A 16,699-nucleotide genomic window follows, 5' to 3' on the forward strand; every position below is an offset into this window, starting at 1 on the left:
TGTCAAGAAGTTAATAACTTGTACTAACCTTATGAGTTTGATAACGTTAGCTAGCTATGCTAATGTCATTAGCAATCTTGTTAATGTTAGCACAACAACAATGACATTAGCATAGCTAGCTAACCTTAGCTAATGTTAACAAACTCATAAGGTAAGTACAAGTTATTTGCTGCCTAACATTACCTAACTTTATAAGTTTCAGTTTGATCACAAATATTAAGGTTGTATTCTTTACCTTGGTGTTATTGCTGGAGGTTGTGTTTCAAATGATATCGTATCATGTCCTCTCTGGTGTATACAATTTCAGACGTTGTCACTATCTTCTCTATGCTCGGGACCCGAAAGGGACCAAAGGTGGAGGAGCCTGGAACTCTGCAGCTCGACCTTTCTCTGGCATTTAATGAAAGATGCTAATGAGTTGAATGAAGACATGTAGGAATTTAGACCCTTGATCCATACTAAGAACTAAAAATCAGGATATCTCAGCTTCTGCAGAGTTTGACTTTCTCCCCTGCAAATTCCCCAGCTTTAAGTGCAATACCAAATCAATGGAGTACTCCTTTACATTTTTAAAAGTGTATTATTTCCCCTAAAAGAGTATGTTCCTAATGTTTAAAACTCTTTATAATGATACAACTTGTAGTTTGTAGGCTATAGTATATATATGTATACAGTAAATGTTTGCCAGTCTAAAGGGAGGGGCAAACTCAATTAAAGAAAAAAAACAAAACAGGTAGAGGTAGATCTACGTCAACCTCTTTCTCAAAGTCAGTCAATGAGAAGAGTTCATTTCCAGGAGAGGCAATCTCCCTGTGCTAAATTCATGCAGCGGCCACAAATGACTCTCCAGTAAATTTGCCGGATAAGTAAAACAATCAGCCAAAGTCACTGTTAGTATTTTGTCACCACACATACCCTCTACTGTGTATGACAGATATAACTCCATGGTGGAAGGTGAATGTCCAGTCTTTGCAACAGTCTAAATGACACTGATTTATTGCAAAAAAAAAGCGGCAATGCAAAGGGAGGTATTTTATTGCAAGGGGACACTCGCTAGAGACTGGAGATTCACAGAACACCCAGGTCATTCTAACATAAACACACTCACACGGTGTCAAACTATGTCGTTCCAAGAGAAAAAAACAGCAAATCAACTACGGCCACATACGTGTTGACCCATAACTGAATTACTTGTATTTATTCAGACACAAGAAGCACTCTACTTTGCTGTTTCTTCAACCAGGACCCCCACAATGACATGGCAGCATTGTTTGATGTAATTGTACATGTCAGTGGGATGTTTTCTTCTTATATTTGACACATAAATCAATTAATTAAGACCGCTAATAAGTCGAGACAGGTTTAGGGCCAATGTTGGAGAAACAGCATACTACGTAAGATATGTCCGAAACAGTCCATAGTTCTAAATGCAAGCGAGACACAGGTGCGAAGGGAGGGATTTAGCAGTGCTTTTTGCTCCTCTATGCGTTACTCAAGTCCTGGCAGAAGCACAAGAAAGCAGACAGGCTGATGACAGGGGGTGAGGTCCGAGATCTTACCTCGAAGTCCAGCTCAGAGTACCGTACTCTTTTCCTCTGGAAGAGGAGGGGGGCAGGGGGAGAGAAGAAAGCATCAATGACCAACCTCTCTACCACTGTTGAACTTAAGACCTATCTATCTGGATGCATTTGTGGATCTCTCAGTGCCATTGTTCAGTAACAAGAGGAAAGCTAATATGCACTGGCTGCCAAACATGATACAGATATGCTTACAAATGTTTAAGGCAAAAAGCAAATTATTCAGTCTATTTCAACGTAATGAGATTAGTGAAGTGAAATAACCCAGAATTAGAATGAAACAATAATTTCTCGGCTCACATACCCTCAAATATAATCATTACCACCCCAGCATAAATCATCCCCTTTGCTATTATTTGAGAATGTGTTGGAGACATTCCGATTAAAAGAGTTTGCAACAAACATATGAGAAATGGTTTTCGTCCTCTAATCTTGTTTGGATCCCACCACTTCTCCTCTTAAGTGCCTCCGCAGCTACAGCGAGTGGCACACAAGCTGCCAATTTAACAGCTGCAGACATTTCCAACTCATCTGGCCCTGACATTGCATTCCATCTCTGACTTCCTATTTGGCGCTCACCGTTTGCCACATTTGCTTTTGGCAGAGAGAGCACCTTCTCTCCACAGTTCGTTAAAAGCTGAAGCCTATTCCTTCTTACAAAAGGGCAGAGTTGCTGATCTGATGGTATGGCAGCCAATGTTTTTAAGAGGTAAAGAAATGCAAACAGATAGAGAGGTTAAGTTTCTCTCTGAGATGTCCGATTCACCCGCTCAAAAAACAAAATGCAATAACTGTCCTCCTTCAGAGAAGTCCTTACCTTAAAACAGAGAAATTCCGTGATTGAGATTGCTTTGTAATATGGTAGACATGCAACATGCATATACACGTACAGTATAGTGCATGTTTTGGTGGGTACACACATAAAGCAGTCATTCACTCACTCATACAACATTAATAAGGAATCCTCCTGTGGTTTGCTGTTACGATGGCATGATGGTCCTATACCAAACATACACTTAGTTTGCATGTACTCAGTGCAGTGAATCATAGGATAACTTGCCCTCAACAGCTAACATTTAATTGTAAGGAGATACAAATTTACATCCCAATACTCCCTCCACTGGTTTCTATAGTATGATGATAATGATGGTGAACATTTCTTACGCCCTGACTAGATCATCGAGAGTTTAAATTTACAAGCCTCCAGACTAAAAATCAACAGTGAAATGAACACTGCGAGTACATTTGCGTGATCCCTCCATTATGCGTCACGATATTTGAATTGGGGAGTAAAACGCTGCTGTGATTTAATCTTGAGAGGCACGCTCTGATATCCATCTCCAAATCAAGCATATTCAAACACGGTGAAATTATAGCAGTAAATTACATCCTGCAGGTTTCTCTGCAGATTCTTTTTTTTTCTTTCTTAGTTTTCACGAGTGCGCTCGTAGCTCATCTGATTTTTTACGAGTTTTAATGACACGTCCTTAACGTCCTCAGCCCTAAGTGAAGCATCCGCACTTTTTGCGGTGAAAGTGTCACTTCCATGTCTTTAATCAACCCTGTGAGTCAGCAATATGCCATTTGGGGTCATATCTAAAATGTGTGTTTTATCTTGTGCTTGTTTTTGTGTGTATGTGTATCAAATTAAGGTGGGCTGAAATACATTCACCAGGGGTATTCCCTCTGATCCTATCTGTCTCAGTCCATCTGCTGTACCACCTTGTACAGCTAGGAGGGGGTATCACATACACATTACAAACACACACACACACACACACACACACGCGCATGCTCACACACACGATAAACTAAGAAGCTGTCTGTTATTAACTCATTTCAATTTTGCTTGAATTTATTTTAAAGGCCATACTGTCTGTAATTATATGGATTTTATCTATACAAACTGACTTACCTTCTTCCCATATTCTTATGTAGCCATAAATATTCATCACAATTAATGTAGTGAAGTATAGAATGTTAATTAGTTAAAAGTTTTTCCCAATGCAAATAAAGTTTTATTTTCATTATCTGTCTTAAACTAAATGACACTGCATCCGGTGCAAATGGTTGTATTTGCATTCACTGTTTAAATAATTGGATTATACTTTTTAAATGTTTAAAATCCTGCATGTACAGAATGACAAGTTAAATAGTTCTGCAGAGAACTTTCCTCCCCCTGCGGTCTTTCTCGCCTCTTTGTCTTTCCATGACTACAACTTCACTTATATAGCCACACTACCATCACCACATCCATAACCGTGAACATCAAGTGTGTGCTCAAGTGAAAGGAGGACATAGTGTAGAAGCTGCAACACCACTTGGAACACCTCCTTCCCTCACCACTCAACCTCTTACCCACCTCCAAGGATCCTGCTGAGTGGCTGCTGTTGGCATTGGTGCTACCCAAGTTGCGTGGCAGGGTCCTGGTTCTCTCCACTGTGGTTCCACTTGTCAGAATCTGTCTGACCGACGGTCTCTGGCCCGGCTTCAGCTGGAGCGAATGCCCGTGGGAGTGCATGTGTCCTCCGTGGGAGTGTACAAGTCCACCCTGAGCCATCATATGGGCGTGCCCGTGGGGCATGGTTTTGATCGTCCCATAAGAGCGGTTGAGGTTCATGGCGATGTTCATTTCACCCACGCTTGACGGCACAAAATCCACCGGGTACGCCTCACTCTCAGCTGGGTGGAGGGTCAGGGGTGAAGGAGGCGGGGGGAAGGGAGGATCCTCCACTGCGATGTTGAGAGGCTTGTCCTCGCCCCCCAATCCCAGGCCTCCTCCTTGGGAGGAGGGCGCTGGAGGTTTGAGACTGACCGTCCTACGAGGTAAGACCATGTAGTCTCCCTCCCCGCCTCCTCCATTTCCTCCTCCTCCACTGCCCCCGCTTCCGGCACTTCCGTCCTGGGAGGTGTTGGAGGAAGGGGGCGGTCGAGCCCAGCCCAGGCCACTCTCGGTGCACAGGTAGATTGGAGCGCCGCTGTGTTGCTGCCCCTGCTGTCTCTGCTGATCTATGTTCACGTCCTTCTTTAGGGACGTCTCGCTCAGCTCATTCAGGCCTCCGAGGGTTGGAACCTTGTGGAAAAAACTTTTCAGTTTTAGAAGTATCTCTCGATAATCTTACTTTCGATAATCTCAACTCAAATAACTTCCTGTGGCAAGATTACAATTTTTATTTGTTGCTGATGGTGATAGGCTTTTCTGTTTTTGGACATGTAATGGATCGCCCTATAGTTCAGTCAATGTAAACTTCCATCCCGTACCTGTACGATGAGGTTGGGAGGGGGGATGTTTCCAGGGAGGGAGCTGAAATTGACCCCTTCCTGATGGGCTGCCAGTTTAAGATCATCCTCGTCATCCAGGGAGATGCGGGAAAGGGTTCCAGTGATGGTGGCCGGGTTACAGGTGTTGACCTCCTTGAATATGACTAGAGTGAGATGAGAGGAGACAAGGGAAGCCGTGGAGACAGCAAGAGAGAGGGTCATGGGCATGAGATAGGGGAGTAAGAGGAGTTGGTGAAAGAAAGAAAAGAAGAAGAGGTGAAGAGTTTATGGGTGAGGTATAAGAAGGGGCAAAGGTTGAGGAAGAGGAACATTTAGAGGGAGAAAGCGGAATGGATATTGAATGGAAAGGAATTGATAAAAGTTATGCCAAACAGAAGACAGTGAGATAGATGAAACAGAAACATACATTAGGTTTTGACACTGAAGTTTGTTTGCAGTTTTGATGCAGCTGAGAGACAGATTGTTTCTCCAAAGAAAAGTTTTGCTTCACATTTTGGGCTTGTATGGTTCACAGTAACTAAGATGAATTTTGTCTCTGAAACTGTGACCTTAAATGTTGCTCCAACTCAAGATTTGCCAGTGTGCCAGGATTTTTATTAGCTTGGAGAAAGCGCCTGAGTGCAAAATGCTGTGTGCTTAAAATGAAATGGAGCCAAATTCCCTCGCTGCAGAGTCCTGGCCCATATCTTGCTCACCAGCTTATTATTCCCTGTGTGTGTGGGTCTGTACGCCTTATGTTTTTTAATACATGTGTATTAATGTGTATTTCTGTATAAGCCGAGGGCCTGTTTTTTATTTCATAACCCCGTAAATAAAAACAGAAAATACAACTACTTAGAGTGGCTTTGGGTTAGCTTTCATGCATGTTGTTGAGGGGGGAAAAACTACAAACAGAATACTATATATTTCGAGAATAGCTACTTCAAAATTAACTACGACATGCTGATGAGAGACGATGTTTAATCACATCTGACATCAATCTATCATCACAATCAAACACAACTGTATCCGCTTGGAAGTTCATGCCAGATATCATGCTCATTCTGTCACCATCAGAGGAAATAGTGTTTACTCTGTGGCCCCAAAATCCAATTCTAGACCAAAGCATGTAGCGCAGACCATTTTCATGTTACCAGCATTGATGTGACAAAATGTCAAGCTACACGTTTCATCCAAAATTGAAGCGGGATCCTGCTGAGTATGAGCATACCAGCAAGGACACTGGCTGAGTACAGAACCTTACATTTTCTGTGTTGTACCGTCCTGGTGGTGCAAAGTGATGTGAAAGGACTTGATCCCTTCACATCTGCAACCAACAGTGGAGACCCAGAGAATGACCTATAGAAGAATCCGGCGGTTGTTATACGCTATTACTGCGGTGGCATGGTTCAACTGAACACATTTACAGTGAGAGTGAGAGTAGTAGGTAGTGACTGTGAGAGTTATACATTGTTATTACACAGCCTTTGGTGCAATAAAGTTACATTATCATTGCGCTGCTGTCCGTCCCCCACAGTGTCGATATCAAAGCGCTGTGTGGAACAACGCCAGCTTAAACCTAGAAGCTAGCCTCTGATGAAATCATTAAATTCCATGATTTCTTGTATTTTAACCAGATTAAAATTTGTATTTAATAAAAAGTCAGAAACGAAGGATACCGTACAAGTGTTATTTTGGTCAGAAAACACCAACTAGCAAGAGATATGTGGGGAAACATAACGATTTAAGGGAGATTTATGCAAGTGAAATTGATTTCTGTGAGCAGATGCTTGTGGCTTTTAAACGTTTTGAAGCGTTTCTGTTGTTGAAGCAGCTGATAACAGCACAGCTCAGAAAAAGACAACAACTCGACCAAATATCATTGAAAGTTTTTGGAGAAAAGGTTCTCCATTGGACAGATTTCTTGGCAAAAGCGCTTGAGAAGTGAAATTCTTGACATGCATTACAGACTTAGATGCAAGTTCACAAGTGAAGTGCCACTGCAGTAATGGCGGCTTTCTTTACTTCCACCTACAACCCAGATTCGTCTATAGGAATTATTTAAGTCGAGGGATGAACCAGGCAGTGTTAAGAAGGTCAATTGTGTGCAAAACTTACATGGGTGTCCTCTCTCTGCAAGGGTGGAGGGGGAAAGTGACTGTGTTAATATTTCAAAAGCACAACACATTGGGGTCTATTTGTAACACATCCAAACACAAGACCAGCAACGAGTGAAGCGGGTCTGAACACACTGAGGAGTGTTATTATCATGCACAATTAAACACAGTCTCATCCAAACATATGCTCGCCGAACACTTATTGGGCAGAATCAGTGTGATTGATAAGGCATAATAATTTGTGCGCAGCTGTGTCGACATGTACCGTACCACATCTTCTCCTGTCATTTAATCAACATGCAGAGCAGTAAGCTACATAAGAGTTCTCCATTGCGTCTCTGCAATACTAATCCTGCGTTGGACAAAAGGAGGAGACCGAGAGAGAAAGCGAAAGAGAAATCAGGTGGAAGGGAGAGCTCACCTGTTTGACATGCCAAGTCCACATCCTTCTCAAAATCCGTCTGAGCGAGAGGGAGGCAGGGAAGGAAGAGAGGAAATACAATGAGTGTCATTACATTCACCACACTGATGATGAGTGATTGGATTACGAATGGTTATGCTGTATCTAATGCCTTTTAATGTTTTAAATCTAACTCTAAAGAAAATGATAGGATCTGTTGCCATGGTGACACTTTTACAACCAAGTCAGTTTACTAATGCCCTCTGTGGAGTGAGACCGTGCCTCAAGTCATAGCAGCAATGTTCAGTTTTCATTTCTTCATAGTGAATTTTTCCCGAACGGTGCTCACTGCTACTTTGTTCATGATGTGTATCAGTTCACAGCAGCAGATTCCAATACAGTCTTTGAAAGAGACGAGCAGAGCGCTGTGAAGTTTCTCCAGGTGTGTAACGCTACCATGTGATCAGTCACCTCGCCATCGTCTGAATGCAAACAGGGACAGCGATTTACACTGGAGCAGAGCTATTATCTGATGTGCCAGTTGTAGCAAAAGCTTTGCAGTCTTCCAGCAGAACATTTCTTAGACTGGAATTTTCTTCCCCTACTTTTACCATTCATTCACACCAAAACACAAACATCCACACTGAGTTTAACCTGCACTCAATATTCAGATTTTATGTAGATAAGGAAACAAAATATGATGTTTATTTGCTTTGATTTAGAATTCACTTGATGAAAAGCAGGGTGGCATTACTCCTTGGGGTAACGAAACGCTCCCGAACCCAGAAGGGGGCGGGCGAGTTGAATGAAGAAGTATTGTTTTCAAAATGGCTACAACTCAAGTTTTTCCGAAACTTCAGTGAAAGTGAAGCTCATTGCTATGCAGTTGTGGTCCTCCCTTCTCTCACCATAGAGCCTCCTCCTGTCCTCGGCGGGATTCACTTACAAAAGCCTTTGTTTGGATAATAAACTACAGATTTTAGACAGTTTGGGCACGCCACACAGGCAAAGAGAAGAAGAAGGGGGGGGGGGGGGGGGGGGGGGGGAGAATGAAAAACTGAAAGAGAGAAGGAGAGAATGTGTAAAGGTCTCAGAGGAGCAGAAAAGCTCTTAGTACGCAAATCACCCACAGCATCATAAATGGGTCTCTACTAAATGGACGAATGAGGATATGAAAGAAACCTCTCTCTCTTTCCCTCAGTCTCTCTCTGCCATCCAGATCATCTTTATTGTAACTATAACACACTCGCTCCGCAACAGCCTCAGGTTAAGTACAGTGAGTCATCAACGTCAACTGTTTGGTAAAAACACCAAAAGGGAACATAGTCAAGTTGTTGACTCCTATTGACTAAGTAACACACCATATACTGCACGGCATTCTGGGTAAGGTTACTGTTGGAATTAGTGCAAAAGAAACCATTATCTATACAATCAATTCAAAATGCTAAATTAAAAAAAAGACACACCACAGTATAAATTCATTGTCTGCATACTCAAACATTTCTATTTATACATCACAGCTATTCCTACTTAGATTTAAAGGTGGAATATGTAATCAAAACAAAGCACGGAGACAGGAAATAGGGCCAAACTGCTAGCCTGGCTCTGTCCAAATGGAAAAGATTATGCCTACCAACCCTTCTAACCTCAGTCATTAGCACGTTATATCTTTTTTGTTTCATTCATATAAAAACCAAAAGTGTAAAAAATTGATGTTGTGGTTTTACGGGGGTCTATGTGTGGGACTATTTCCTGGCTGGGATCAGTGACCTTCTGAAGTTGACGACAGGACAAAAAGGTCACTGCGCATAGCAAATAAAACATAACCCCCTTTAAAACCACACTGGAACATTTTTACACCTTGCAAATGAATGTAGATGTAAACAAACGAGATTTAACATCCCAGTCTTTGTGCTACGCTAAGCTAAGCTAAGCTAAACAGCTGTTGGCTGTAGTGACATAAAATAAGCGTATAAGCTCAATATAAGTGATTTACATCTTCTGATCGAACTCTTGGAAAGAAAGCAAATAGATGTCTCTCTAAATGTTTAACCATTCCTTTCATATTTCTCCCTATTCATGGCAAAATATTGTTTTACAGATTCCACCTTTATCCATCTATGGGCTTTACTATTCATAATGATGGGGTGTTTTTCTACAGGTGACATACTGGTAGGCTGCCGATGTGGTTGTGGGTGACGTGGTTATGGTTATGAGCGTGGTTGTGGGTATTGTTCAGGATGGGGCTATGCTCATGGGAGTGGCCGAGGGCGTGACTGTACTCGAGCCCCTGGTTGTTGCGGGGCAGACTGTGGTAACAGGCTTGCTGGCATGCCTGGTGGGCCGTCGGTGGGAACTGCTGTGGGTGGGAACCCAACAGGCACGGGGGTGTGCCATAACGCAGAGAGCCACACTGCTGCCCACAGTAGCTCACATTTGGACAATTCTGATGGTGTAAAAAAAGAATTAATGGAAAACATGAAGTTGCAATGTTAGAGGAGGGAATATAACCAGTGTTGTCGAGGAGAGCATTGATTGTATTCATAATTAAATACTTTTTCTCAATAAGAAGGATTTGATTCAACTTCAAAAAGAAGGTGTAGCTACACTTCTACATCTTTATGGTATCTCTAAATGTCAGGGGTTTCACTGGTGGCTCCATATTATCCATCACAATTAACAGTCTCAAGGGTACTGTGTCGTTCATGTATCAGCCCTCCGTGTCGCACACGTCTAGAGAAAACTTCACCAGCTGTCTACCCTAATAGAGTAATTGTTGGCATAGCAACGAGCTGTGTGTATGATAACAATCCATTTCACCCGAAATCAAATAAGCACAGTTAGACTGTAAATGTTCCTCTCGGTTATGAAAACAGAGACAGAGAATGTGTCATAAACGGTTCCCCGAGCAGAATGATGGCTCCAAAGTTTAATCTTGATAACCTCAGAGGGGCGTTCAGAAAGCCATAATCGTTACCGCAAACAGGTCTGAGGGAGAAATAAAGGGAAGAGCGTTGTGAGAGTCGCTTATGGTCTCATAGTCGCAGTGTGACCGTGCTGACATTGGCAAGGCATTTCAAGTCTATATGATTTATCACGCTATTAGCTACATTTGGAACACGTACAATAACCTTACGGGAGCTTTCTGCTCCTCAAACACAGAGGAAGAAGTTTAGCTTAAAAGTAAATAAAAGTGCTGAAGTGTAGGTTTTGGTAATACACACAATGCCTTGGTCAACATGCACAATTTCATGTTGAAGTAAGTGCAGGCAATGAGAATAGCAAAAAAAGGCATTGATATTAACTTCAGCGGGATATTGCAGGTATTTTTAGACGACTGTTCATGTCCAGTTATGGCACTATAGGGAGTTTTAGCCTGCGAGTGAAATTGCATATCGAAGGCGAATTACATTTTTGGAAAATAGAAAGTGAAGATGCTTAATGAATAAACAATAATGATTTCCCGTTAAGGAGAGCCAGGCATGAGGTTGAGCATTTCAGCAATGGCAATCATGCTTCTTGTTATTGGAGCTGAAGCTTCCAGAGAGCTCCAGCGATGGTTTATGTCCGTGCGACGCTAACGGCTTGCAATGTGGGATGAAATGGAATGCTATTCACCATGATCTGCACCTGTCCATTCTTGCAAGAGTCTGGGGAGTTTTCGCTGTCATCTTTACATCCCCCCATCCTACAGCGCACCGCATCCTGCACCTAGAAGGGGAGAGGGGGTAGGAATAAGGAATGGGCGAGAGGAAGGATGAATACAGAGAGGGAGGGGAACATAATGATGAAGGAGAGGAAGGATGCAAAGGAAAGAAGTTAGTTGAGGAACTTTTAACTTCAAAGTTAGTTTGGCAAATGTTGGAGCATGGGGAACTCACTCCCTCAGACATTTTTATATTCTTCGTCTTTATCACTGCAATGACAGATGTTCAGTGAATACTAAATTATGTGAAAAAGGCAAAGTGAACGGAAAAGCTACATTCTTCGCAAAGTAGCTCAGCCTTGTAGCTTATGTAACAGTCAGTGGATCGGTATAGAAAGCACACAGCAGTTCTTCAAAGTGGCCTATTTGAGCTTTGTGAGATCAGTGGCGCTCGGTCCGAGTTAAAACCAACGGCACGGTTTATACATGTTCCAGTTGTTTTTCTTTGTCCTCCCACATGCTGCAATCTCAGCGAACACACACACACACACACACACCAGCCCACCGTCAAAAAAGGTTGGATCCCTGTGCATCATGTTTCACAACCAACTCCGACATTCTTTCCCCCCCCACCGGCCTCTGTATTATAGATACCCTGGTTACTTGCTGAGGAGCGACATCATTTCTCAATGTTGCCGCTGTCAAAGCCCATAAGAATCTCATGGGTGGAAACAAGAGTGCTCGTGTAAGACGCGGCGCAAGAGCGAACGAGAGCATCTTCAATCTTGCTGGGTGGTCTCATCTGTGTGTGTTGCTACAAATGGAGAGGGTTGGAGTAGAATCCATGTCTGTTTAATACTGCATGGGGCGAGGGTAGTTCCTCCATTGTTTCCTTCCATCTTTCTCCCCTCTTTCTATCCATACTCATCCTCGGTGGCATTTGTTCTCTGCTCGTTTGCGTATTGGCACTGCAGCTCGTTGCGACTTCAAAGTGAAGAGCCCCTATATGTGTCCACACCTCTCTCTCTCTTTACCTTTCTCCCCTTCCTCTCTACTCACTTAACTAAGTCTCTGGCTCACCCTTTCCCACGTTACATCTTCCCTCTCATGCTGGTTCCTGATCGCAACACCTTTAATGTCACACTTGTTCATTTCTCCTCGACTGATCTCAGCGGGCCGCCCGTGCCACCTCCGTCCTTTTGTTCTCCGCCGCAGCACCCTACATGCAGCGGGCGCCATCAGGGATCGCTTCACGCCCCCCCCCCCGCCCCAGATCACCGGTACATTTTGTGTCTAGACTCTACTTCGCATAACATCGCACATTCTACTGCCTTCACTTTTGTTTTGCATCGTAATGCTTCCTCATTTCCCCCCCCCCCCCTTGTTCCTCTCCCCCCTCCGCCTGTTGTTCAGCAGCTACCAAGGATTTACAAAGGGGATTTTCATACACTTACAATAAATAATTCCTGGATTTACTGTACCCTGATCCCCGCCGCTTTCGTGATATTGATTTAATGCAGCTAAGCATACTGAGCATTTAAGAATTCACTTACACCATGCAGTGCATTCAATATCCTAATGATCTCTTGGATAAAGGCAGCGGCTGTGTGTGGTGTTCATGCCTCAGCAACACATGTACAGTTATGGAAAACCGATGACATTTTGAAATCCATTAATTGAGTGCAATTGTGAGTTAGCCCATGGAAGAATGAGTGTGTGTGTGTGTGTGTGTGTGTGTGTGTGTGTGTGTGTGTAAATGTCTGTCTCAAGGGCATGGCTGCATGTATGTGGACAATGAGTTTAAAACTCAGCTTCTCAGGGGACACAGCAAAGCCTGTGGCAAAAAGGAACTAGAGGGTATTAGTTAGGGACTTATCGTCTTTTTCAAATACAGCATCTTAGTAAGCTCCTTAAAGCAGCCATGGATCAGATGGACAATAGTGCACGATCACACTGCATTATGGAGAAGAAGCGCCGCAACACAGGACATAAATACCGTGCTAATCCCTCTCATGTCTGGTTCGCCCGTGCTCGGCAGTGACTTCTGAATGACCCGGAAACTAACGTGACATTTGCGAACATGAGTCGCAGCTGTCGGAAGGGAGTGAACGTCGGCGAGGTCACCGCGTGGTGCGGAATAAAAGATGCATGAGCTCGACAGGTCTGGGATCCAGTCGGCTGCTTATCGGAAGGAGGGTACCCGGACTTACCTCTCGGCGCATTGCGCAGTGGACAGGTGATGATGACGAAACCTTGGACGGAGTCAAAGACGGCAAAGAGAACCTGGAGGACACAAGAAGCGTTCCCTTGTTAATTATCGCATGTTGTATTGTCGGAGCGGTCCCAAACCTTTTGAAAAATCATAGCAGGGCGCTCCTTCCATACGCATTCCACCCACCAAGTCACTCAGGATATACAGTATATGAACTTATGTTAATATTTGGCACCATTGCTGCATGCAACTGTTCTCCCTGCAGCAGAGGCGTTTTAATGCGGTACATCTAACCCTCTCCTCAGGTTACATTTCTTAGAGCAGTTCACAGTGGAAATCTTTTCATCAGTGCTCTGTTCAGTTCGCTATTTCGGACTTCTGTGCACCTGAGGGGAACTCAAAAAGCAGAAAGTGTGTTGTGTTACCATGACAACCAGAAACACTGAGCTGCCATAACCACTCTTAGCTGTTGTATAGTTGCAAAGTTACTTTTATTTATTCATGCCGAGCGATATACACAAATGTAGTTAACGTAAATGTTGCGTTGTTTTATGCCCAGAAAACAAAAGAAGAAATATATCTTGTGGCGCACTTGAACTGTCTTTAAAAGGCACCTCAGGGTGCTGCGGCAACCACATTGCAAACCACCGTATTATCATATCCTGTGTTGCTGAATGCTATAGTGAAATGACTCAGTAATCATTAGAGTAACACTGATACAGGAATAAAATGAGTCAGCCAAGTCATGTTTATTCATAATAAATCATCGCAGCCATTCATGTTTTCATTCATAGTCTCTGCTCATGATCCTGACACAGTGGGGGATTGTAGGTTCTTCTTTGTTTTATGCTTTTTCAACGTTGATCCTTTTTGTTTTCCAGTTTTAATCTTTTTGTCTTCCTGGTCAAATGTGATAAAATGTTTTTAGAAGCCATTTTAAAGCTGCTTTTCCATCCGTGCGTCACTGGTGTGTGACATACAGCATGTGAACGTGTGCAAGTGTTGCTGAGTTACATCACCTGGAAGAGTGTGGAGCGCCGGTCGGTTATGGCCAGCACTGCTGACATCCAGGTTAATGCTAACAGGGGAAGAACTACGCAGGAACTCCACAGAGACGCCCTGTCAGAGAAAGAGAAAGCGAGGCAGACACAGAGAGGGCGAGAGGAGGGGAAACAAGGAGAAGGAACAAGGGGATCAGTCTTAAACTAGACCAGCCAGCTTTGGTCACATAACTTGCCTTCACACACACACACGCACACGCACACACGCACACACGCACACACACACGCACGCACACAGATCAGCCAGAGGTTCAGTGCTGGCCAATTTAAAGCTGATTGGCACACTGAGGTTTGCATCACACTTAATATTGCAACTGAGAGGTGGAAGATGATGTGTATTCATGTAGATAGTTATAAGACTGGCAATTGCTCACAATTACAGGGTTGGTGTGCAGTAAGTGTCACACTGGTGGGCTGTGAGACGATAGGCGGGGGAGGGGAGAAGACAGGCCATTGACAAGTACTGACACGGGGCCTTCTGAGGAGTAAGTGTGTGTGGGAGTGTGTGGGAGTGTGTGTGTGAATCTGTAACTCTAGGGAGTCAGACACCAATTTAAAATTTTCATGCTGTTTGAGCACATATTCCTGGTTTTACAACTGTCAGTCTGAGAGACGGACAGCTCTGTCTCGCTGCCCAGAGTGAGAAATATGCAGGCCCCTATACAGGTGCATGTACAAGGCAATGAATGAAAGAGTCAAAACAGCGTCCTCTTATTAATGTGATAAGTTTCCAGTTGTGGTTGACTGTGTTATTTCTTTTTGCCCACACAATTTAGTTCATTTTTTTTTTTTAGCAACAGTTGCCCACATTCTTTGTGAACAGACACACTTTAATACCGCAAGCGTGCCTCATCGTACATAAAGAGTGTCTTTAATCAGCGGTTATATTTAAGTGCTACAAAGTCATTTGGGAGGAAAGAAATATAGGGAAATCTTTTTTTTTGTCACAATTAAAATTGTCTTTTTTTTTCTATAAATAAATTCCCAAGTACTAGTCTTTATAGCTTTATCACTTAAGTGTAAATAGACCAGCCTTACTATGTAATAATGCTACAGAGAATGAAGGAGTGTGTAATACATTGAAACAAAATCCTTTTTTTTTTCAAACGCTATTTCAGTAAATAACACGGCACAAGGACCCTCCAACCAAAAAGTACATTTCAAAGAGCAATAAGTGCAGTAATGCGTAGTATAAATGACCCTATTGTGATAACACACTGGATGTATTCAGCAAAGATGCAGGTGAATCTGGGTTCAGCAAAGCTGCGTAAAAGAAAGTCAATAACGGCCCTGTGTTTTCCCTGTGACAACGAGAAACTGATTACAAACTTGTTACTGCAAATAGGCAATCTCATCCTATTAGTGTCCAATCGTGCAACAACACAAGTAAGACCAGAGCTGCTGCTTTAAACGGAGTTCTCTTCCAAAACAAACACAAAGCAATAATGAAAGATTTGCACAAGGACGTAGTTAAATATGCACTGGATAGGTTTTGTGAGAGGAAAGCGAGTCTTTCGTTAACAGACCGGCTGCTCTGACAACAAAACCTCTTGGAGGTCAAGAATACAGCGTACGAAAAAAAAAAATTTTAATATATTTAACTATTTTCCGTTACTGTATATTGGCACCTTCTAACATGTCAGCATGAGATACTTTAAATTCAAGCATATACAAAAAAAAGGTGTGAGAAATACATATAACTGCTATTCATCTACCTCCATCTCTTCAATCCATATTACATGAAGGAAAGAAAGCATGTAAAAGATATTGCAGGACATGTGTATTGCACTCCCCTAAAGTTTTTGTGAGAAGCGGAATAAAACACGAAAGATACAGATTGGTTCAAAAATCAATATGGGATTTAAAGTTCCCAAAGTTTTTACTGGCTGTGTAGCAATCTGCATTATAACACACGTGGTACAAATACTCCAAACATAAATATTTAAATACCTGCAGCTCCAGCATATACAATATGTAAAGTTGTTGGTTTGTTAGATATCTTAAATGCTTTCGTTCACTCTGACCGCCAGTTTAAATTGAAGGTGGAACCGAGATGACAGTTCCCCACATAAGATAATGTGAGAGCCACAAAGCTGTATACACACACACACACACACACACACACACACACACACACACACACACAGGTACAGCAACACATTTTATAATGCAACACAGTTTGCATTACTCCTGACATTGCACTGCCCTGACGCGCTAATCCTCTGCAATACCGCACTATAAACAAGTTAAAACAAACTCTAAATTAATTCACAAACACTGTCTGCCATAGGTCAGGTTTGCTGTGCGCGACCAGAGGAAAATCCACTTTGGATCAAAACATGCTCTCATTAAATAGTGGCAGCTTGCTGTGCAGGTTTTTTCCCTTTCATTAGTTTTTTTATCTGAATGTCATCCTGCATCATTA

General features: G+C 42.8%; 1 protein-coding gene across 1 annotated transcript in view; it reads right to left on the reverse strand.

Annotated features, from left to right (window-relative positions):
* The window catches only part of adgrb2 (adhesion G protein-coupled receptor B2), a 196,611-nt gene that overhangs the window by 16,252 nt on the left and 163,660 nt on the right, over positions 1 to 16,699 (reverse strand). The window contains 10 exon segments of the mRNA XM_029442629.1: positions 1,560 to 1,595; positions 3,940 to 4,650; positions 4,839 to 5,002; positions 6,957 to 6,971; positions 7,377 to 7,416; positions 9,526 to 9,801; positions 10,974 to 11,066; positions 13,212 to 13,235; positions 13,237 to 13,284; positions 14,233 to 14,332. Of these exon segments, the coding sequence (XP_029298489.1) occupies positions 1,560 to 1,595; positions 3,940 to 4,650; positions 4,839 to 5,002; positions 6,957 to 6,971; positions 7,377 to 7,416; positions 9,526 to 9,801; positions 10,974 to 11,066; positions 13,212 to 13,235; positions 13,237 to 13,284; positions 14,233 to 14,332 (1,507 nt within the window).

The sequence above is a fragment of the Cottoperca gobio genome, chromosome 11, assembly GCF_900634415.1.
Source record: "Cottoperca gobio chromosome 11, fCotGob3.1, whole genome shotgun sequence".
NCBI lineage: Eukaryota > Metazoa > Chordata > Actinopteri > Perciformes > Bovichtidae > Cottoperca > Cottoperca gobio.